The 25283-nt window shown below is 39.0% G+C and overlaps 1 protein-coding gene across 4 annotated transcripts; it reads right to left on the bottom strand.

Annotated features, from left to right (window-relative positions):
* Positions 1–1056: 1056 nt before the first annotated feature.
* Positions 1057–25283, bottom strand: LOC108430155 (protein FAM227A-like). Of its 4 annotated transcripts, none has more exons than XM_037530898.1 (17): positions 25243–25283; positions 23165–23318; positions 22049–22131; positions 19158–19206; positions 18556–18623; positions 16724–16861; positions 13539–13637; positions 13066–13170; positions 8878–9004; positions 7389–7493; positions 6879–6979; positions 5686–5770; positions 5297–5361; positions 4629–4786; positions 2949–3101; positions 1389–1461; positions 1057–1225 (listed from the first exon to the last, which is right to left on the bottom strand). In XM_037530898.1, exons 2-17 carry the CDS (start codon positions 23283–23285, stop codon positions 1163–1165), a joined length of 1593 nt encoding a protein of 530 aa, XP_037386795.1. In that variant the 5' UTR covers positions 23286–23318; positions 25243–25283; the 3' UTR covers positions 1057–1162. The 4 variants fall into 4 exon arrangements, with proteins under 4 accessions (XP_037386795.1, XP_037386796.1, XP_037386797.1 ...); XM_037530899.1 differs by having other exon boundaries at positions 23165–23300; positions 25243–25281; XM_037530900.1 differs by having other exon boundaries at positions 23165–23315; positions 25243–25265.

The raw sequence follows: 25283 nt of genomic DNA, 5'->3' as shown, positions 1-25283 counted from the left end.
CAGCAGACAGACAGATAAATATGAAGAGAGCAGGAAGACAGAACAAGAGTGAGCAGATAGATAGGTAGACAGACAGACAGACAGATAGATAGGAAGACAGATAGGTAGACAGACAGATAGACAGACAGGCAGATAAATAGGTAGACAGACAGACAGAGAGATAGACAGACAGATAGATACACAGACAGACAGATAGGTAGACAGACAGGCAGATAGATACACAGACAGACAGATAGATAGGTAGACAGACAGACAGCTAGACACACAGACAGATAGGTAGATAGACAGGCCGATAGATACACAGACAGATCGATAGGTAGACAGACAGACAGATAGGTAGACAGACAGATAGATACACAGACAGACAGATAGATAGGTAGACAGACAGACAGCTAGATACACAGACAGATAGATAGGTAGACAGACAGGCAGATAGATACACAGACAGACAGATAGATAGGTAGACAGACAGGCAGATAGATACACAGACAGACAGATAGATAGGTAGACAGACAGGCAGATAGATACACAGACAGACAGATAGATAGGTAGACAGACAGGCAGATAGATACACAGACAGACAGATAGGTAGACAGACAGGCAGATAGATACACAAACATAGAGATAGATAGGTAGACAGACAGGCAGATACATACACAGACAGACAGATAGGTAGACAGACAGGCCGATAGATACACAGACAGACAGATAGGTAGACAGACAGGCAGATAGATACACAAACATAGAGATAGATAGGTAGACAGACAGGCAGATACATACACAGACAGACAGATAGGTAGACAGACAGGCAGATAGATACACAGATAGACAGATAGGTAGACAGACAAATTGACAGACATATATGTGTGTTATAGCAACGTATTACTGAAATACGACTGTAATCATGATTACAGAGTTCAGGACCAGTTATTTTTTCTGATACAATCAGGGGAACAGAGGAACAACAGTTCCTTCAAGCCTGTACTGCCATCTAGTGGTTGATCACAGTACTGCTTCACTTCTGTAGGGCAGTGACAGAGTATTCCACTTCACAGAGTTCATTCTGGTTTTAATGCTCTGATTGTGTTACAAAAGGTAGACACTGTATGTAAACTGCGTGTTGTGGTGTGAATGTGTGTACGCGTGTGAGTCCAAGCAGTATTTATTCCAACGTCATCTCAAATGCAAGCAGCTGTTCAGAGCGAGTTTTGTTGTCCTCTTCACCCTGCCACACACGCATACAAAGTTGACAGTGAAACAAAAAATACCGTTCTTATACCCAAAAATGTCAAACACTTGATATGTTATTTGAATGGAAGTGTATAATAAAGCTTTGCCATTACTGACATGAATGAATAACCACAAATATAAACTAAAAGAAAGCTGACCTTGGCTGGCGGCACTAGCAGCTGGCAGAGTTTGTGCACCACATTTTTCTGAGACATGATTTTCTTGTGTCTTCTGCACAAAAAAAGAGCAGAAATGAAATATGAATGCAGATGCCTTGCAAACTACAAGCCAGGTCAAAATACATTGTGTATCTGAATGGTTCTTTTTACATCTTCTGTCGAGTTCACTAACTGCTTCAACCGTTTGAATGGCATGCATGGCCAAAGTCCTTATAGATAAGTCTGACCACACTGTGACTAGGTTGGTATCGTCTCCTGGACAAATATTTCCAGTCATGCACAACCATTAGCATTAATATGACATTCATGCTCCCTTTGCTGCTTGAACACTGTCTAGGCTGCTCGGAAGGCTTCCCTCCAGATGTTGGACTGCTGTGAGGAACTTCCTTCATTATCATAAAGAAACATAAAAGGATCTTCCCCAAAAATCTGCCACAAATTTGGAAGCACAGAATTCTTTAGAATGCCACTGTATGCTGTAACGGTATGATTTCCCTTCACTGAAACTAAAAGGCCCTGACTATTATTCCTCCTCCACCAAAATTTACAGTTACAGTGGCACAGTAGTACCACTACCGAATTCACACTGTCATCTGTGGCCACCAGAATGTATCTGCAGAACCACTTAAGGTGGAATGGAAAATCGAATAAGAAGCTAGTAAATACACAGCTAACTTCAACCTTGTTTGCTCTCCTGTGACGGCCTTTACAGACGCATTCAAACTATCTGAGCAGCATCAGATCAACAGTGAAACTGTCAGCTAAGTGGAACTATTTAACAGCTTCTATGAGGAACAACAGACAAGTGATTAATCAATGTTCATTATGAGGAGGTGCAGCACGCAAGAACATCTCCATTGCAAATGCTGACACCATCTAAATCCATATGTTTTTTAAAAGCCAAAAAAACATGACCGTACAAATCAAAACCTAAAAAGTAATGGAATTCGTTGCCTTGGATAAACAAAAGTTCACTGTTGTCGAACTTGTTCGTTTATTTTTGTAAGTTTATCTTATCTAAATTGTTTTTTTTTTTGTTTGTTTTTTTTTTTAAACAAACTGTTTTTGTTCTCAGCTTTTTCGGTTTTTGGCCCAGTGAGTCATTTCAGCCAAATTTTCATTTTGTGCAGGGACTTTGGGGCATTTAACACTCCTTGTATTGTTGGTGCTCCAACACTAGAATGTGAATACAAATCTATTGCAGGGAATAACATCTAGCACTGCAATATTTGCGCTGATTTTGCTATAAGATTGTAGCACCTTGTGTGTTGGAAGAGCCCTTAAGCCCAGTGATGGCTGTGAAATCAGCAGACCATATGTTTGTGCACGTTGAATAGAATTAAAATGTAACAAATGTTTGGTAGTGATGATTGCTGAAAATGTCAGCTAGTAAATTACAGTATGGCATCAAATTGCTTCATCCTCAAGACTAAACTTTGCATCTTTTCCTCACATCCTCAGCGGAAGGAGCTAAAACACAAGGAAAAGTAATAAGAAGGAGCACAATTAAATAAATAAGATGCACCCAATGCCTCTAACCTGAGAAGCTGAATTTGTTCTTCCAGGTGTTTCTGCTGCAGGCTGGCTAGTTCCTGTGCATGCTGTGTCCACAGAGAGCCCAGCGCCCTCCTCCGGCTGGAGGAACGCTGCAGAGTCTGCTTTAAAACGTCACGGTACGTCAGCGAGTCTGCAGTGAGCGACAGGCCAGTCAAGGTAGATGACATATACTGCAACAGTAATTCAGAGATCCATTCACTGCTTTTAGGGTGTCTGGTGTAGAAGAATCTAAGATGAACCCATAGAATTTACAGTCTATGTGCTTATTGCCGCAATAATACATAACAGGGACTACTATACCATGAAATATTGGCTTTGGTGTGCTGGTACACCAATTTTTGATGTTTATTATTAATTTTTGTAAAATGTATGACATACAAACTAATTGACAAAAATGTTTATATACACGTTAAGAGGAAAAACAGCTTCGATCTAACTCTGCTGTTTATTAATGCTACTAAATGAAGTATCGCAACGCAAAAACTTCAGGATAACTAAACCGGAACGTCAAGAGCTTATAGGGTAATGGTTTGAGATACACACTTTACACATTCATACTTTTTTAAAAAGCAATATCATCAGCTACCATGGTTTAAGACCATGCTAGCATGCAAGCAATGTCCTTATAAGAATTAGATCATACAGCTCATGTTTCTCCACCTCATGGATTGGTTTCTCTCCCTCCATTTTTGGCTATTTTGTCAGTGTTCTGATGAAAAGAGGTCAGTTTAACCACAGTATTCAAAGCCGCTTTTCCACTTCATGCTAACAGCATGGTAACTCGACTCGACTCATTTTGTTTGGTTTTCCATTGAGCAAATCTGTTTTTTTTTTTTGGTACTATATCCATCATGCTTCCAAGCGAGCCGAGCCGATACCAAAAGGTAACATAAAAATGCTACAGACTACTTACTGCTCGGAGAGAATCGCTAAACACATATGCTAACGCTAGCTACCAGGTTAGCATACCCTCCTGCATCAGATTTCAGATTTACGGCATTTGGCTGACGCTCTTATCCAGAGCGACTTACAATTTGATCATTTTACACAGGTAGGCGAAGGTGTTGTTAGGAGTCTTGCCCAAGGACTCGTATTCGTATAGTGTAGGGTGTTTGCCCAGGCGGGGATTGAACTCCAGTCTACAGTGTAGAAGTCAGAGGTGTTAACCACTACACTACACCAACCCCCATCACCTTTGAGTAACCAGAGTCGTCTCGTTGTCTGAACTCTGATGTAGTATTTCTCAAACTCAGCAGACTTTTGTTTTGTCACCAGAATAGCTGGTACGAAAAGTGAGTATAGTCCATCAAAAGAGCATCTGGTGTAAAACAACTTGGTTGATTACAGGGGGTGTATTTTGGTTTTGTAGTTGTGACTTGTATTTCCATTTTAGATTTTATGTTTTATTGTTTTCCCAATTTGTTAAGCTCAGCAAATAGCAATTGTGCCACTAACATTTGCAGAAAAATGCCCTATTGAAGCTTGTTCCCTGTAGAGGATGTTAGCTTACTCCATTTTTGTGAGATCTTCACCTACAGGTCCAAAAGTTAACACTGCTAATCAACCCCTGAGCCAACCAACATCATTCTCCCCTATGGAGGTGAGTGTGTGTGTAAGAATGAGGAGATTTCTGAGTGTATAGGGTTGAGCATGTAAGGATATGGAGGCAGTTTCTGGATCTGAGATCTCCTCACTAGAAGGTCATGGCCTACGGTCTGCTTCAGGTTGAGTGTGGTCATGTAGTGCTGAACCAGAGGAGAATTCCCCCACACATTAAACACACACTGCCTCAGCTCCACACACTTATACACTGCATGGGACTTGGGGGTTGATGGAGAGAAGGACAGAAAGAGAGACAGATATTAACCTATAGACACAGCACATATCACAGTCGAGAAAATCTTGGTGTAGTTTGATATTTATTACTTTGTACTCCCTACAGTCAAAACAAGTGGAGAAATTCTGTCAAATTTAATTTACAATTTCCAAATGACTTCTGCCAACTTTACAGCTCTTTACGCTGCGCTGTTCACAGGACAGTCATACAGGACAGATATGTACAATACGAAAGAAGATTTATGAATTCATAGTAGTATATTTTGTTCTCTTAAAGGCATATAAATATTGCAAGTAACCCAATTCAAAACTCAACCAACACTGTAAAGCATTACACTAGTTCGTTACAGAAAAATGTAGTCACATCACTGTAATGTGTTACTGTTTAACACTGATGCTTAATTACATTCACGCATTAAAGCGAAAGACTTAAACAGATATTACTGGTATTAGACCTTCGACTGATTTCTTTAAAGGTAATGAGTGCAACTGACCTCTCTTAGTGATGTGTAGTTGACGTGGTCAGTAAGAGCTTTTAGGTCAGTGCCTATGACGTCATCTGTGACCCACACAAAGATACAATACGCATGCAAAACACAGTTAAAGAGAATTGCTGTCATTCTTAGACGTGTTATGATTAACAATAAACAAACTGAATTCCAGGATTGCAGCTGTGTGTGTGTGTGTGTGAGAGAGTGAGAGAGAGAGAGAGAGAGAGAGAGAGTGAGAGAGAGAGAGAGAGAGAGAGAGAGAGTGTGAGAGAGAGAGAGAGAGAGAGAGAGAGAGAGAGAGAGAGAGAGTGAGAGAGAGAGAGAGAGAGAGTGAGAGAGAGAGAGAGAATGAGGATGTGTTGAAAGAGCTTTGGCTTAGCAGCCTCACTCACCCTCACTAATGCTTTTGTGGCTTGTAATGGCCATGTTGTTCCTGGAGCAGATGATACTGGCCTCATTCGCATCACTACCACGCCTCTGAAACCCACGCAAACCTTTTAGTATTGCGTGCACACAGTAACTCTTTAATATCAGTGGTGCTTTAGCTATATTTCATGCCTCATATCATACTTCTTACACACGATCAGAACAAAACCTCATATCTCTGAAATGGTAACTTTATAATAAAAAAACAAAAAAACAAAAAACAACTAAAATGTACATTTTGTATTGTATATTGTTTAACTCCATTTTAGTTCAAGTTCATTTGAACCGTTGTGAAATGGAATTTGTATTTTAAAAAGCTGGAATTTATATTTTAAAAATGAAGTAAGAAACATTTGATATTGTCATGGCTTTGGAATGTGAAGTCACACTGCAATGACCTGTGGGAAATCCAATGTTTTGTTTGGTTACAGCTAGAAGAATGTGAGCTAACGTCACACAACGGGCTTTACTTTAAATGAGGAATCACTGGAAAACTACAACACAAAGGAAAAGCTTTAACTACAACTGCATTTATAGTGGTGGTGATCGGACAAACAAACGCTGCTTGTGCAATGAATTTTAAAGGGTCTGTATTAAACTGGCTTGCAATATCACTCAATTGTTATCTATTTTTTCTTTTTCTTGTAAGAGCGATACAAGGCTTTGTTACGACAATGAAAATATCACACCAGTAACATTAATAACGCTTTTCCATTTCCAGACAAAAAAGCCTAAGATAATCCACTTTTTAAGGAAAATAAGTGAAGGAGTTTTCAAAACTGGAGTTCACAAAATGATTAAAATGTACAGAAAAAATGGGATTTATAACAACCTAATGTCCCCATCAGATAAACAGCACTTAAAGCTTTCATTTTGGAGAGAGAGGAGAAAATCAAGCTGCTTCAGATCTGAAAACACCCTGTTCATCCTTCCAATGTGAGAAGACGACTCGGCGCTATGGGTCTGAAAGGATGTGTGGCTGCTGAGAAAAGGAAGTAAACAAAGAAGCTTCTGGTGTTTGCAGAAAAATGTTATGTGACCACTGCAGAACGGTGAATGGTGAGAAGCAGAAAATGCAACCAACTTCTAAGACTGAACTTTGGAGATGTGGAAAAATATCCCAGCAGTTTTTTTGAGAAACTGAAAGTGAAAAACTGACCGATTTCTTCGGGCCTGTGAGACTGCCATGTTGATTGTGGATGGGGGGGTTAAATAAAGAGGTGCTGGAGAACATACTCTCAGACAGAGTCAGTGTGGAGCCTGTTCAAGCACACAGACACACACACACACACATGCACACACAGACAAAAGAACAGACATATACACACAAGCACATATTCACATAAATACACACTTAGGCAAAGTCAAAGCTATGTTTACCACCAAAAAAAAGGGAAAAAGGGGGAAAAAACCTTTAAGCGGATTTAAGCTCTCATTCTCTAGAGGGGCTAATTTAAACTCCAGCACCCCTACGATCCATCTCAAAGCTGAATGCAGCCCGAATCGCTCCAGCATACATTACATCTTAGTGCTAAAGCAACAATAAGCAAATCCGATGAATGTAGCAAGAAGATTTGAAAGCTCAATAAAGATTAAGGATTAAAGAGCAGAAGGAGGGGATATTTTATTCCCATTATAGGGATTAGAGTCTTCTTGGGTAATGACCTACCACTCTCCTTCTGCCTTTTCTCACTCTCGGAGACGCCAGTGGCCTCGTCTGGCTCCAGAGCTTCAAAGTCCCACGTCTTATAGACTTCAGGAGCAGGACAGATCCCTACAGAAACACAGCGAGAAAGAGACTCATTTCCATAATAGCGTCTTTGATCCACATACTTGTGACCAATACTTCAATAGTTCACACAAGGACGATCCATTGTACCGATTTCCCTGCGCCATGGCTGACAGATCTAAGCTGGTTTATTGCTTGAACACTATTTTAGACTCGAAAAGGGCAGCAGCGGTCAATAACTCAAAAGCAGTAATCTGTGGCTACGGTTTTCTCTTCTTTGTCACTGTGACATTCTTAAAAATGTTTAAAAACTTTGCTGAAATTAAACCTGAAAACACTTAATTGAACACATATTAATGAAATATTAATGGAATACAGAATTTAGGACATATATCCTGCATTTATCTTGTATATTATTGTTTTCCTTGAGGTCTTTGTATGGCTTTTGTGGGGTTTTATGCATCAAAAACAGTCATCAGTTTATTTTCCATGACCATTTTCCAACATCTCTGTACACCTTAGAATTAAACAGGCTGCTTTTGTTACTCTGGCTCTAAGACTGTTTTCTGAGTTCTGTGATCTCTATTCTGATTGGCTGTCCTGTATTGTGCTTCAATCAAAAAGCATTCAGGGCTAAAACAGTCGTTTTAACTTCAGTGTAAGTGGGCAAGGCTAAACTGAGGCATGCTGAATAGGTGGATATTTACAAATGAGCTGGTTTTCATGTCATCATAAGAACAGTGAATTTAAAATAGGCTAACAGGCTGTTTTTGCAGCTTGAGCGAATGGTACCTTTTATTTTTCACAGCATTTTTTTTTACTTTTCAATGCAATTCAGTCATTAAGATACAAACAAAGTAATTCAGACTGGTTTGATGTGAAGTGCTCTGTTCTAGAGAAATGCAGCAAGTCAGAACTGTTGACAGTGGTGGTGCTAGGAACCAGACGGCTGAAGTTTAATGGCTCTAAAAGCTCCCTCACGTATAGAGATTACATGAAATGGTTTCAGATGCATTGCCTGATGCCTGAGATATTGTTTTATGGCAGATTTGAGATAAGAATTTGGTCTAAAATGTATTTTAAAATCCATTTGTGAAGTAAGGCACAATAGTCATCCCCTCCAAAAATTGTATAAACTTTTCATACTTGCATTATGATTATGTATAAAAAATATTAGTCTATTCAGCCTACAGCAGTAGGCAGTACAGAAGTAGAAGCACAATACAGGGCAGCCAATCACAACAGAGGTCATTTACATATGTCAATATTAAAGGCATGGTAAAAAAAACAAAAAAAACCTCCAAAAAACAGGCTGTTTAATTCTAAGACAAAATGTATGGTTGTAAAATGGTCATGTAAAAAGAAACTGTGACTTTTTTGGTGTATAAAAACATACAAATGTCAAAAGAGTGAAAAAGCGCAGTTGCACCTCCTGTCCACTGGTAGGCGGTGGAGCACAGAGCAGTGAGGAAGGCCTGGTTGCGGAAGCTGCAGGACTGAGGGAAGGAGCAGCAGAAGCAGCAGTAGAGTGTCTGACTCAGTGTGCTGGAGAAGTACTGAAAAAAACAGCAAAGAACACTTTCCCTCACTGCCAGCATCACCATCAACATCAACATCTACCAAACAATCCTCAAACTCTGCGCTGTCCTCTACAGGGAATACACTTCAATTCTATTTATTCCATTTAACATTTCATAAAATTAGTATCTAGAATATCTCATATTCCACATTAGTGATAAAATCTTCAGCTTGACATTTGCTGTAGTTTACTGTAACTAGATCATTACAGTGTGTTATATATGATGCAAAACAACTACTATATATATATATATATATATATATATATATATATGTGTGTGTGTGTGTGTGTGTGTGTGTGTGTGTGTGTGTGTGTGTGTGTGTGTGTAAAACTAGTTCTTCCCAGATAAATGAAAATATTGAACAAACCATTAAAATCACCTAATGCTGTCTAAAATGATTGAATCCATACTGATATTTATTGTAAAATAACAAAAATGAGTAAAACAATTTGGCATTATGGCATGTGGGTCTATGTACCAAAACTAATTTGTAATTTTATTCACTTTAAAGGACTTCTTTTTAGCTATTTAAGAACATTTGAAAACCCTAAGCAAAATTTCCTTTGTTTTATTGTTTTTCTAAATTAAAATTTCATTAAACAATTCCTATTTATTTGCTGAGTTGAACATATTGGAAAAAGATAAATGTATACTTTTTTCCATTTAAAATACAGCAAATAAACAGTAACTGTGAGGACGGTAGAGGATGTGTTAACCTATTTTCACTTAGAAAATCAACAGAACATGTAATTTGACCAGGGTTGTCACGCAACGTCTAACAATTTGAAATCATTTTTAGTAAAGGCGTGCACCCGGCATTTGAGCCGATGTGCAATGATAATCACAACTCCAGCAGCCAGTTTTTTGAGTTACAGTGTATCACAAAAGTGAGAACACCCCTCACATTTCTGCAGATATTTAAGTTTATCTTTTCATGGGACAACACTGACAAAATGACACTTTGACACAATGAAAAGTCGTCTGTGTGCGGCTTATATAACAGTAAACTTATTCTTCCCTCAAAATAACTCAATATACAGCCATTAATGTCTAAACCACCGGCAACAAAAGTGAGTACACCCCTAAGAGACTACACCCCTAAATGTCCAAATTGAGCACTGCTTGTCATTTTCCCTCCAAAATGTCATGTGACTTGTTAGTGTTACTAGGTCTCAGGTGTGCATAGTGCAAATTTATAGTACAGCTCTCGCACGCTCTCATACTGGTCACTGAATGTTCCAACATGGCACCTAATGGTAAAGAACTCTCTGAGGATCTTAAAAGACGAATTGTTGCGCTACATGAAGATGGCCAAGGCTACAAGAAGATTGCCAACACCCTGAAACTGAGCTGCAGCACAGTGGCCAAGATAATCCAGCGTTTTAAAAGAGCAGGGTCCACTCAGAACAGACCTCGTGGTGGTCGTCCAAAGAAGCTGAGTGCACGTGCTCAGTGTCACATCCGAATGCTGTCTTTGAAAGATAGGCGCAGGAGTGCTGTCAGCATTGCTGCAGAGATTGAAGAGGTGGGGGATCAGCGTGTCAGTGCTCAGACCATATGCTGCACACTACATCAAATTGGTCTGCATGGCTGTCACCCCAGAAGGAAGCCTCTTCTGAAGTCTGTACACAAGAAATCCCGCAAACAGTTTGCTGAAGACATGTCAACAAGGGACATGGATTACTGGAACCATGTCCTATAGTCTGATGAGACCAAGATTAATTTGTTTGGTTCAGATGGTCTCAAGCATGTGTGGTGGCAATCAGAAACACTTTATTTCATTCATTTTATGAGTATAGTGTAAAAATGAACTTGCACCTGGCTATTTTCAGCTCTCCGTGCCGGGCATTCTATAACAAAGCTCTGCTGTCTAACGCTGCTCTATATGACACGACGCATCCGGTGTGCAGTGGCCTTTGTGATATGGCAGGCCTTTGGGCCAATCAAAAACATCCAGCCAACAGAGTCCTGTGACCAGCGTCCTGTGACCAGTGACCACTGATGAAGCACTAGTGGATGACCACATCAACTCTGCAGCAGCAGATAAGCTATCGTCTCTGACTTTACATCTACAAGGTAAGCGTGTCTAATAGAGTGAATAGTGAGTGGACACAGCGTTTAAAAACTCCAGCAGCACTGCTGTGTCTGATCCACTTGTACCAGCACAACCCACACCAACACACCACCACCACCACATCAGTGTTACTGCAGTGCTGAGAATGATCCACCACCCAAATAGTACCTGCTGTGTGAGGGTCCATGGGGGTCCTGACCACTGAAGAACAGGGTAAAAGGGGGTAACAAAGTATCAGAGAAACAGATGGACTACAGTCTCAAACTGTAGAACTACAAAGTGCAGCTACACAGTAAGTGGAGCTGATCAAATGGACAATGAGCGTAGAAACAAGGACATAATGTTATGCCTGATCGGTGAATGAATGTATTTTGGTAGAATTTTTATAAGCATAGGTACACTGTATTGTTGAGCTGTTTAAAGTGTTAACAGGTCTTCTGCAATCCCTAAAAGTATGAATGCAGTTCAAAAGAAATTTTTCAAAGCACGTTTCCTCTCATTCCTCCAGGTTCACTCCCTCTAAAAGTTTATGTTTATTGACTTCTCCTTAAAGGGATGTTACTCTTGTGTCAGTTTCCCCTGTCTGATGAGGTCAGCTCAGTGATCAGCTCACTGTATCATGAATAATCCAAATGAGATGAAGGGGCTGCGTACACATAGGCTTTCAGTTTCGCTGTTGGTTATAATGTGTACAGCAATTCCTATTATGAATATGCATGTACGTCTGGAGACATGTAAACGTTAATACACAAAAATGTATTAACGTGTTAACATGCATGTTTATACATGTTTTGAGCCCAAAGGCCTTCCATATTACAATGTCCCCTCTCGCACACATTTCAGCAGGAAACTAATTCCCATATTCTATGAAACACCTACAGACGGTCAAAGCTAAGAAACACTTTGGTCCACTGTACCTCTGTTCTGACTGCCTGCTTTGTACTGTGCCTCATTCAAAAGGCAGTCCAAACTGAAAGACCTTCTAACGTCAATGTGAACAGGTGGGGCTAAACTGCTGTGGGCTGAATATATGGATACATGTACATCCAGAATCTCTACTGGCTCCCTGTAAAATATGCATCACTTACAAAGCTCTACATGACCTGCTCCTTCCTACTTCACTGATCTCCTTATTCCCTACAAACCAATCCACACTCTCAGGTCCTCCTCTGCTGGATTTGGATCCAACCTATGTGGGTATGACCATCGTGCTTTGTCTTGGTTGGCTCCCCGACTCTGAAAGTCTCTTCCCCCACATGTTCAACAGTCCCCACATATAAATCTAAGCTTAAAACCATCCACAGTCTTAAATTAGCTCTTTACACCAAGTCTTGTTTCTGCTTGTGATGTTTGTGTTTTGAAAATTTGTAATTTGTAAGTATAATGTATTATTATTATTATTATTATTATTATTATTAAATGTGCTTTTTTGTGACAACAAAAAGACAAAAAAATGGGCTGTTATTGTAGTTTCCATATGGTACATTTTGATACTTTAAGAATACTTACATACTACATCAAACTCTTATTTGAAAGGAAAATATTTATTGTCATTGTCCAAAAAAAGTGTCTCCATTTTTTGTTGATTTCTATTTTTGCCCTTTACACTGTGGGAGTATTTCACAGTGACTGCACCATCCAAAATGCTCCAAAATTGCCTGGGGTAAAATCTTGTTACATTAACTTAAAAGTAAAGAAAGTTCTTCCTCTTTAAAGTTACCTTTTTGGAAATACAAGTCTTTCTCTGAACAGCAATAATGTGGCCTCTTTAAGAGGCAAGTGATTCTAAACTTTTGAACGGCAGCGCATGTGTCAAGATGTTTGGTCTCAAGTGATTAGAACTGGACTGAAGTAGGTTACACTGTCCTGATCTGGCCTTTGCACCTGCATTTACACTTCTGAAATCTTGCTCATATCCTGAGATACTGTAGACTATAAAGAGGGAGAGAGTAGTTTAGGCTACCCGGAGGAATGTGGTGCCACTGCGAGTGGAGAGGTTTTGGGTCAGAATACTGATGTAATTCTCAGCAATCCGGCAAAACAGACGATCCTGAGTTTTCCTGTCGGGCTGAAAAACAATAAGAGAGAAGCAAGCAAGACAGCGTCAGAGAGAGAACGGTAAGCCAGAGAGGGAGGGAAATAGAGATTGACTGTCAGTCAGAATGATAATTTAGGTCTAAACAGTTGCCGCAAGTGACTGTGCAGCAACTAAAGTGTAAGAAAACTGTCCCCTGGTGGCTCCCCCAAGGCCAGCTCCTCTGCACCTGACAAGCAGCCGTGCAGAGGTGGGGAAGATTTATTACCATATTGCTGATGCCCTTCCAATCATTTTGAATCTGGAAGGCATAAAGTTCCTCTGCCATTTTTTAAATGAAAACCTTGACCTAAAAAAAAAAATCCAACTTTTTTTTCGATTGCTATTCCAAAAAAACTCACCTGAAAGTTATAAAGGAAGAACCACCAGAATGAATCGATGACAAAGTGCTCCACGGTGGATGAGGAGAGAATGGTCTGGAAAGAGGCCTTCAAGCTGGGCTATAACACATAGTTTATAACACATGATGTGCACAACAAGACCTAAAACTACAGCATATAACATTCAAAATGTCATATATCACTGCTGTTGGAACAAAAACCTTGTATCTCCCTTTTTCGTCATTTTTAAGTTTTTCACATAATTTGAAAATGCGTTTATATTGTGTGTAAACTTCTTGACGAATGAGCCAACACAAATGACCAAACTGTACTTGAGAAAAATATCTGGTTCCATTCACTCACATTAAAAGTAAAGTATGTTTTTTTCTTCTTTCAAGTAACCATTTTGGAGATACAAGGTTTTGTCATAACAGCAGCGATATGTTCTTTATGTATACATTGATGAGCCAAAACACGACCACAGAGATAAAGCAAATAATGTTGATTATCTTGTAACAATGGCACATGTCAAGGTCTAGGATATAATAGATGGTAAGCGAAGGTAAGGTTCTTATAGTTGACGTGTTGGATGTGGGAAAAATGGGCAGCAGTGGTGAATATCTGCACCGATGACAGAGTGATGGGCACCCAAGGCTCATTGATGCACGAGGGCAGCAAAGTCTATCCCATTTGGTCTGACCCAACAGAAGAGCTTACGTGACACAAGTCACAGAATTTTTTAACACTGGTTCTGGGTGGAATGTGTCATAACACAGTGCATTGATCTGTAGTGTATGGGGTTGCACAGCTGCAAATCAGTTACAGTGCCCATGCTAACCCCTGTCCAGTGTCAATAGAGCCTACAAGGGGAATGCAAGCGTCAAAACCGGACCTGACAGCAATGGAAGAAGGTTGCCTGGTCTGAAGAATGCCTTTTTCTTTTACATTACATGGACAGTAATGTGTGCAGTGTTTACCTGGGGAAGTGATGGTACCAGAATGCACTGGGGGACAAGCTAGTGGAGGATTGTGATGCTCTGGGCAATGCTCTGCTGGGAAGCCCTGAGTCTGGGGAATCAATTTGACATGTGCCACTTACCTAAACATCATTATGGACCAGGTATACCAGTATTCCCTGATGTCAGAGTAATGCAGGGTAATGCCCTGCCACAATGCACTCATTGGTTTGAGGAACATGATGTAGAGATCAAGGTGCTGCCCTGACCTTTCACAATCCCCAGACCTCAATCTGATTGAGAATCTGTGGGATGAGCTAGTCCAAACAATGAGCTCATGCTTTGTCAGTCAGTCAGAGCTGATTTGATAGCACTCAGAGGATCAACAGCATATTAGGCAAGTCATAATATTTTGGCTCATGAGCGTATAATATGATAATCTTCTGCTATGACAATCTGTCACCTGAGGAACTGTTGCTCTTCTGTTTTTTTTTTTTTCCTCATGCCTCACTAATGCATAAGCATCATGGTCAGTAATACGCTTTTGACCACAATTTCCAACCCTATTTACTGATGTCTGTTCCTTAGATCTAAATGTAGATGTCACTTTGGTCACTAAGTAATTGCACAGTTTTTGCCACTGAAGCTCCAGCCAACTGTGACCCAATAATGAACCCTTTTTCAAAGTTGCTTAGATCTTTTCCTTTTGCCATCTCGATCCAAAATCAAAGTCATCTGAGCCTGCTCAGCATATTCATACAAGCCGCAAAGCATCATAAGATGTTAACTACCTGTGTGGAAGTATCTGTACTTACTACATTCCAGTCCTGGAGTTTACATTCATTATGTTTTCATTTATTTTTTTTTTCCTTTTGGAATACAACTGGCCACTTTATTACAAACCCCTACCTTATACCGCCACATTGTTGGTGGACAGTTAGTGACTGTAGCCCATCAGTTGATACACAGTTTATTCTGACCATACACTAGCCTTTCACCATCCTAGGTATTGTCCTGTATTCTTCCACTCCATAGGGAAGAAAGCAAAGACCATAAAGCCTCTCTCTGTCCTCTACTACTACTAGCCAATCAGTTGTTATATTAGTAAGAGAGAGGATATTATTTATGCTCAGAAAAGCAAAAATGGATTGCTAGTAATTAGAAAAAAAGTTTCTAACCAAATAAAGGCGAGTAAAAGTTGTGTAGAGTCCAGGGCTGAAAACCACAGCGATGATGGAGAGGGAGCTAACACTGAACTGTATGCATTATAGGCATACACTGTATACTGTGCAAAGACAAATTAGCAAAAACAGTGAGGACCACTGGGGTCACAAATTATGCATGACAACAGATAGGCTATAGTCAGTAACTGTACATATGTGGACCGTTCTACTGGATTAGTGTCATAGTTAAACTATTTAAAAAAACAACTACGTATTCAGGCCTTAAATATATATCTTATTTATCTTTCATATATATGTATATATAATTTTTATTGTACTTTGTATTGGAAGGTGGCTGTGTCTCACCCAAACCCTGAATTATGTGAAAATAATACTTACATTTTTTGTTTACCTCTATCTGTTTAAGATAGTTTTGATTTATTTTAAAGTGAAGATTTAATTAACCATAGTTTCATTTTTAAATAAAAACAAAAACTTAAAGGATAGGTTCAAGGATAGTAAGCAATGGTTCTATACAGAACCATGAACACTCAAAGAACCCTTTGCATGATTAAAGGGTTCTTTGCATCCAAAAAGGGTTCTGCTATTTATCCAAGCTCATATCATAACAATAGCAGAGCCCTTTCCTAGAACCATCTACAGCACATTCTCCTTCAGTTTGAAGAAGCTTTTCATGAGCCTTTAATCAGGCAAAAAGTTCTTTGAGTCTTCATGGTTCTATATAACCATTTTCTTTACTAAAGAATCCTTAAAGAACCATCTTTTTTAAGAGTGTACCAAATCACAGAGTTTTAGTCTGTAGGCGGAGCCTAACTTTAGCCACTCTCCTGTATTCAAATTAGCTACAATTGTCCCAACAGAAACAGTCACCACTGAAATGATTGGTAGAGATAAATTAGAATGTTTAATCATGTATTTTAATGAAAGATAACTGAAATATATGAAGACTCAAAGCAAAAGGATTCCGAAGAATGATCCATGTAAAGTGAACCAATAAGGTAGGTGTTTCTCATAAAGAGGCCAGTACGTTTAAAGAACTGTGACTGCTGACAGAGATTTCAGGCACCTTGTGCACTAGGTGGCGCTGTGCTTGTACAACATGTGTGACGATGGTGGCGTATGCAGTATCATGAGGCAGAGGAACAGGAATGTCAGTGAATACAGGACACTGGTAAAGCTCCACCATCTTCATCCTCTCTCCTCTCTACACAAACACACAACCAGACATACACAGTGCATGCAATGAATCCACTCAATAAAGTGATGTAATCTACACAATGTACTTTTGTTGTATATACATGTATTTCATACCACATTAGCAAGTCTATTTCAGATCATTTAAAGGGGAATTCCACCAATTAAAAAAAAAAATTCTACGTTGTAAATAATTCAGTCCTTGTGATGTACACAGTCATTCAGAGTGGTTTCACATGAAATGGCTCATTGTAGAGAAACTTACAAACTTTCTTTACAGTGGTGGTGCCAGGAGTCACAATGTCAATAACACAAATATAGCCTATCCAAAACCACCCGTGCCTGCTGAGCTTTTATATATAATGTTGATGAAGTTAATGAATAGTCATAAATCTGAAAATCTGGGGACTATTTTGCCTTACAATGCCCTGCACATACCCCTCCACCATGAATGGATTCAAATATGTTTTAAGCCAAAGTTTTACCACAAAATGATCAGAAAACAATGTGTCACACATCAAGCAGTGTGTTCATAAACATTTAATGTAATACCTTTCTGTGAGGAAGTGTTCAGAAGCTTTAAACTCTTCAGCCGTCTGGTTTCTATCACGACCACTGTAAAAATTCTGACTCGGCAAGTTTCCCTAGAATGGTGTAGTTCACTTATTTAATGTGGATTTTTTAAAAATCTGTGGAGTTCCCCTTTAATATACCAACACAGTTGGAGATAAGGATATTTTGACAGTATCTATGATGCTATAAGTTATAAGGGTTATAAGTTTCCATTACTTGTTAGCTACATTAGCCTCATAGCTCCAGTGCAAAACTAAAAAAGAAAACTTCAGACACCAAACATGTCCTGGCCGATCAACCATATACAAGGTATGGAAGAAATTCTGTACATTTGATTTTAAAGTACACTTTAAAACAGTAGTTTGAGTAGAATTTTTTTTATACTAGTTGAATAAAAGCTGTTGTAATCACTGCACGCTGAAAACATGCATGCAAGTTAGGGAAGAGCCAGAATTTTCAAATGTTTGAATAATGAGGAAATGTTTAAAAACTGAAAAATAAATTAGGAGTTTTGATACACACATTAACTTCCCTCTAACATTATAGGTTCTTATACTGAACAACGACGAGATGTCTGAATGCTATCCTCCACCAGAGGGCAGTGTAGAGCCTGCATCCTATGCTTTGACCAGAGTTTCTTATCTGGTAAGTCCCAAAAAAAACAAACAAACAAAAAAAAATGTTGCCAATTTAGCAATGTTTCAGACCCATTTTTTTCAAGAAAGCGGCTAGTAAAAAATCCAGCTACTTTTTGGACAAACCTTAGCTACTTAGAAGAGTCGCCAGTACTGCTCCATGAGCAAGAGGCACCTCTCTCTGTGTCTGCTCTGTTCAGTTAGTGGCAGAGAGGCAGAGCAGCACTTTCAGTCCACAAGGGATAGATGGGAATGAGCTGCGCTTGTGCAACAGTGGTGAACAGTGGTGAACTCCTATAACTCGTGTTTTGGATATCTGGACTGGACTTTCACTGTGACCTGTGTTTTCCCTTTGACTGTGTGGATTATTAAACCACCTCATCTTACCCGCGAGCGTCTGCGATTCTGTCTGCACGTTACAATTTTGCTAATACCTCAATTTACAACAGCATAGAAATGACAGAATGTCACTGTCCTGTGCACAAAGACCTCTGACCTTTTCAGTGGCCACTCTACTCTTGTGTGAGGTGGACCAGGGAAGACTGCGGGGCTTCTCTGTCTTTTCTGCAGTGACAACACACACAGCAAAAAAGAAGGAAACTCAGTTTCTACAAGTTTATGCACAACAATAAAACCAGTGATAAAGTGTCCTCAGTATTTTTATTACATTAAATCAGAGCAATTCACAAATAGCTAGAAGACAACACATTCACCACAAGAACAAATGTTTCATTTTCACCCATTCTTCTTTAAAAGCGTCATGTTTAAGTGTTGTATAAAGTTGTATAAAGAATATGAGCTAACCAAACCAAAAATAAAAGATGTTTGTTATATATTCCTTTAGTTAATACAGTGATAGGAATCACTGTAGAGCACAGAATGGTCCTAATTAAACATGCTGATCTATTTTACTGTCATGCATGTGGCCCAACTAGTCTTTGAGCAGATTTAAACAAGTTAAGGGAGAGAAAGACAAAGTGTCTGCATGTATTACTGATGTTATGTTAGGTTTGAAAGGGTTAAAAGTAATCTGATTGATGAATCTGACCTGCTTGTCAATTTGATCAGTGCACTACACTATGAACTGCTCATACACACCATCATCAGCTGTAGACTCAGGCTGGATTTTTCCATCAGCGCTTCTGATCTGAAACACATTCACCCATACACACACACACACACACACACACACACACACACACACACACACACACACACACACACACACACGTGGAATGATCAAGAGCTTACTTAAAATGGGCTTTAAAATGAATAGTACAGTTGATATATGACATAATAATCTGATCTTCAGGACAAAAAGTACTGAGCAGCCAAAACGTCCTAATATTTGATATCATGATGTGAGGTTCAATATTTAAATCTGTTGATCATGCACGGTCAACATTTCCTGCGTTATAATTCTGAGACAACAGAAAAATTCATTTCTAATTTTCAGCTGTGGGTGTCGCGGGTGCTGATGGAAATTGAGCAGCTTTGCATTATAGTTCTAACGGCAAATATGTTAACAATAGACAGATGAATGTGTGAGAAGAATGAGGTTCAGGTGTAGACAAATCTGCTGAATCTACATCTGGGTTTACAATTCATACTGTCAAAAATGGCACCTGTCTTTTACATCATGTCTCATGATGAATAGACCAATACTATTTTGGTTTTATTCTGACGGCCACAATATACAATATTTATAAAATATGTATAATACATATGGGATATACCATTATTACTACATGTATGTATTTAAAGTGGTGCTCGAAAGTTTGTGAACCCTTCAGAATTTTCTATATTTCTAGATGAATTTGACTTGAACTTCATCAGATTTTCACACAATCCTAATAGTAGATAAAGAGAACCAAATAAAACAAGACAAAAAATATTAGAATTGGCCATTTATTTATAGAGGAAAATGACTCGATCTGGAGTTTTCAATCAATGGGATGGCAATCAGGTGTGAGTGACCAACCTGAGTTATTTAAAGAACAGGGATCTATCACATTCTGATCTTCACAACACGTGTTTGTGAAAGAGAAGTCGAGGGAATGTGGGTCATGCAGCAAAACAACAATCCCAAGCACACAAGTTGTTCTGCGAAAGGACAGTTAGAGGAGAATAAAGCGAAGGTTCTAGAATGGCCAAGTAAAAGTCCTGACCGTAATCCTATAGAAATGCTGTGGAAGGACCTGAAGCAAGCAGTTCATGGAAGGAAACCCACCAACAAAACAGAGTTGAAGCTGTTTTGCATGGAGGAATGGGCTAAATTCCACCAAGCCAATGCACAGGACCTTCCATAAACTGCTTTTCTGCAAAGCTGCTTTGAGACGACATTAGCTGTAAAAAGCACTATACAAATAATTGTTTTGTTGTTGTTTTTGTTGTAATTAACAGTTATCTGCAGCATTTAGTTGCAGTTATTGCTGCACAAGGGAGTCACACCTTAAGGTTCACATACTTTTGCCACTCACATATAATATTGGATCAATTCTTCAATAAATATATGACCTAAGTCTAAGTCTAATAAGTATAATAGTATAATTAAGTCTAATATTTTTGTCTCATTTGTTTATATTTGGTTCTCTTTATCTACTATTAGGACTTGAAATGAAATGAAAATCTGATAAAGTTTTAGGTAAAAATTATGCAAAAATATTGAAAATTTTAAAGGCTTCACAAAATTTCAAGCACCACTGTACATCCATCCATCCATCCATGAAAGATGGGACAATAGGTAAAATGCATATAAAGACACAAGTAGTGACTCACAGACTTTCACAGCTATTTGATTGAAAACAGCAGAGATATTAATATTTTAGCTTATCAATTTTATTTACTTTTGTAAGCATATGATAATAAACACATTCCAAACACATAGGACAGAGATAAAGTAAGACTAGGAAGTTTGTGGAATTATCAAAAACACTTGTTTTTGAGCTTTCCTCAAGTAAACAGTAGAATATGTAACAGGTTATGCTACAACTATTTTTCAATTCATGATTACGAGGAATTTAAGAATTTCATATCTACCGGCGATAAGATTCAGAGAGTTCAGAGAAATTTCTTTTCATTAAGGGCAAAGCCAAAAACCAACACTAGATCGACAATGTCCAGAAACACCACCAACTTCAGTGGGATAAGGTTCTTCTGAGATGGACTGAGGCAAAGTAGAAACGTAAGTTGTGGTCTAATGTGTGAATCTTTCAAATTGTCTTTGGAAATGATGGACATCATGTTGTCCAGGCCAAAGAGGATAAGGACTATCCCAATTGTTACCAATGTAAAGTTCAAAAGCCAATGTCTGTCATAGTATGGGGGTGTGGTCATGCCAGTGTCTTTTTCAGGGACCTTTTTGTTTCAGCAAGACAGTGCCGAGCCACATCTGCACATACTACACCAGAGTGGCTTTGTAATCAGAGAGTGAAAGCTTATGGTCCATACCTGTCTTTTATTAAAAGAGTGCGTGGAGTATTACGAAGAACATTATATGACAACAAAGACCCACATCTGTTGAGGAGCTTAAGTGTTATATCAAGCAAGTATGGGGGAAAAAATTCCTCTTTCATAACAACAACAATTGTCCTGAGTTTGCAAAACGATTACTGAACATTGCTAAAAGGAAAAGTGATGTACCACAATGGGTAACATGCCTCTGTTCCAACTTTTGGCAACAAATATAGAATAAACATGCACAAAAAAACAGACGTTAATTAGTTAGTAGTCATCTATGGTAATTATTCCAGTCTTCACTCAACAGAATTCCTAACCCGAAACTCAAAAAAAAAATGAATAACTAAACATAAATAACTGAAGTGAAACAGACTTTAATAGAAGTAAAAGTATTTTCTTTTAATACTCAGCAAAGTACAAATCCATCAGAACTGTACTGTGGTACATGTTTAAAGTACTGAATAAATGAATCTTGGCTGGCTGTAGAAAGTAAGTTGGGAAGGATTCTGAAGAAGAATGTGTTCGCTTACCTGCATGGGGTGACCAGGCCTTGGCAGAAGGGGGAGCTGGGATATCGCCTCACTCAGTGTTGCCATGGTACCCAACAAACACACTAAAGCACACTGAGTTGAGGAAAATCATATGTGTATACGAACACACACAGAAACACCTACACACATATTCAGTCTTCTGCAGTCATTCTTCAGTGCATGTTTCTGCTCTAACTCAGCTCCAAACACACCTGAACCAGCTATTCAGAGCTTTAAATGGCTTGTTTCAGGTGTGCTGGGAGTTGGGATGAATCAAATATTTGACATTATTACTTGACAAATTTTTCCTTTGTTGATTTTTTGTTTATATTTTCATAGTGATGTCCAACCTAGAGTGACTTAATGACTTGAATGTCTGAAGAGGGCAGCAATTCGCTTACAGTGTCGCATCCATGTGAGCAGATAGTGAAAGAAAAAGGACAATTATGTCTGGGTGCATTTTCTTAAAGTATTAACAAATTAGTTAATTAACAATCAATTAATAAAGTATTAACTTACGACATATACACACAGTCATAATCCACGAAAAGACGTTACCTTCAACCACCTGAAAAGAAAACGTGTTGAAGCAGCAAGGCGGTCAGTAAATGATCAATCACTCTCCATGCAGCTGTTCTGGCAAACTGAACTACTGAGGATGCACACTGTAAGTGATTTGTCAGAATGAGCTAATATTACTCTTACAAACATCACTGAGGCTTCTGATGCAGTACCGGCATTAGTCACTAGAATATTCTAAACCATATAAGTTTCTGTCAGAAGTATTTAACAGGCTTATTAAAATAAAACAAAAACCTATTAAAAATTCAGCAGCTCGTCCAGTCACAGAGTTACATACCTTAGCTAACTGACTATGTACAACTGCTTAATTAGCTTAAAATAGGGCTCATTTTGTAAACATATGGGAACCTGTACACACAGATTCAATGATGGTGCAGCCTGAAGAGCTATACTGTTAATCTACATATTCATTATTATGTCTCTTATTTTTAGCTTTTGCTTAATGCTTAAAAAAGCATGGGCCATCTGGGGTCCCTCAGGTTTGAGGACCACTGGTCTAGAGACATTTCAGCATGCACACTTGTGGAAGGACACTGACAGGTGATTGTGCTGACTCCCGGAGGCTGTCCTGTCTCTTCCGTGCACTCACTGGGTTCTCTTTCACATCCTCCTGATGCACCAGGATGCGCACACACAGCCGGTTCACCTCCTCCATCCAGGCCAGGAGCACCTAACCAACACAGCGCTACTGTAGAATAAACAAAGCTCTACTCAATTACAGGGTACATTTAATCAGTAGTAGAAGTAGAAGTAGGCAGTGCAAATCCATCAGCCGAGGAAAAGCAAACAAAGGCACTTAATGCTGTTAAATCCAGAGTTAAAGTATTAAAGGACATCAGAAGTAAAATGCTTCCAACCTTTTTTTTCCCCTGAGGCTGCCTTTGCACTTATGTTAACTCTCCAATAAGCGGTAATTAAGCGATATTTTTTTAATCCCACCTCTGCATTTAACCCATCCGTGAAGTGAAACACCACATACACACTAGTTAATAGACACACACACTAGGGGGCAGTGAGCACACTTGCCCAGAGCTGTAGGCAGCCCTATCCACAGTGCCCGGGGAGCAATTAGGGGTTAGGTGTCAAGGACACCTCAGTCATGCTTGCTCAAGGACACCTCAGTCATGGACTGACGGCACTGGGGATTGAACCAGCGACCTTCCGGTCACAGGGCCAGTTCCCCTCCAGCCCACGATTGCCCCCAAATGTCAAACCATTCAAAGTTACCAAGAGACCAGCACACATAATGAGGTCAGACACTAATCAATTATTAAAATTGATTAACTTGATTAACTTGGTCAGCGATTTTAGTTAACTAAGTCGATTAATCATTGCACCCTTACAGTGAAGTCTGTATTGTATTGCACTGTATTTTATGTAATGCTGTAATGATGCATAATAATCCCAAATAGTACACATTTGTAACATGTGATGTTCCTAAAGTATGTGTAATTTACCAAATGTAGATTAGTGGAATGTAAATACGGGCGGTGTTGCTTCAGATATTCTGGGCCATCAGGATTTACAGGTCACTGTTATTATTCTAATTTCTGCTGATGTTTACATCTTCGAGCTCTAAATGAGCAAAGGGAAATACTACAAATAGACTCATGACATCACAGCGGTCATTTTAGAAGGAAGCAGAAAAAAGAGATTGGTTTTGTCATTTAGGACCTATAATGTTTGTCCTATAATATCCAACACACTGTGCTTACAGTTACAACATTTGGCAGATGCTCTTATCCAGAGCAACTATCGGTTTGGACATTTTACACAGGAAAGGAAAAAATAGTGTTAGGAGTCTTGCCCAAGGACTCTTATTGATATAGCGCAGAGTGTTTGCTCAGGCAGGGATTGAATCCCAGACTACAGTATAGAAGAAGGTGTTACCCACTACACTATACCAACTATAAGTGGTATAATGTCTAATTGCTCCAACATCTAACATAGTGTCCTCATAAAACACCACATACATTACTGGTTTTTCAAAAAATCGACTTAATTAAGTCATTAAGATACAAAAGTCAGTGTGGTTTGATGTGAAATGAGACAAGTAGAGAAAGTGGTGGTGATAGGAACCAGACGAATCATATAATGTCTGTAAAAGCTACACACTTGGTACACAAGATGGTTCTTCAAGGATTATTTAGTAAAGATACGCTAGTGAACTAAATGGTTCTTTACATCAGAAAAGGGTTCTTCAGATTGATGGAGAATGTAATGTAGATATATGATGATGTATATTCTATAAAGGTTCTTACACAACACACAAAAAGGGTTCTTCTATTGTTACAAGCTTGACATCGTAATAATAGAAGAACCCTGCTGTGTGCTACATAGAATCCTTTTCAAAAAGGTTCTATATCCAGCCATCTACATCGAATTCTAGACTGAATCAATCAGGCATTTTTAAAAATTGGTGGTGATCCCCTTTAAAACAATGCTATGGATCTTCACCTCCTCGTACTGTGTGTCTTAACTGAGGAAGTTCAAAGTCTTCATACATTAGAAACACGTTAAAGTGATCGTTTAGGACTCGGTTACTCCGCACTAGCGTTTCTATAGGGATAAACTAAGAGAGACTGCAGAAGACGCTCAATCACACAACTTACCGAAGGCGCGTCCCCGGTTTGCGCGCGTCCCGCTTCGTGAG

This window comes from Pygocentrus nattereri, chromosome 19 (genome assembly GCF_015220715.1).
Source record: "Pygocentrus nattereri isolate fPygNat1 chromosome 19, fPygNat1.pri, whole genome shotgun sequence".
NCBI classification, from domain to species: domain Eukaryota; kingdom Metazoa; phylum Chordata; class Actinopteri; order Characiformes; family Serrasalmidae; genus Pygocentrus; species Pygocentrus nattereri.
Note: the sequence above shows the minus strand (reverse complement) of the source record. Positions and strands in the feature narration are given on the sequence as shown.

Coding starts and splice junctions, on each gene's coding strand:
- LOC108430155 (XM_037530898.1), bottom strand. CDS start 23,285: ATGGAGGAGGTGAACCGGCTGTGTGTGCGCATCCTGGTGCATCAGGAG. Junction 18,624..19,157: donor TGAGTCTACAGCTGATGATG/GTGTGTATGAGC, acceptor TTGTCACTGCAG/AAAAGACAGAGAAGCCCCGC. Junction 9,005..13,065: donor GTGGCACCACATTCCTCCGG/GTAGCCTAAACT, acceptor TGTTTTTTTCAG/TACTTCTCCAGCACACTGAG.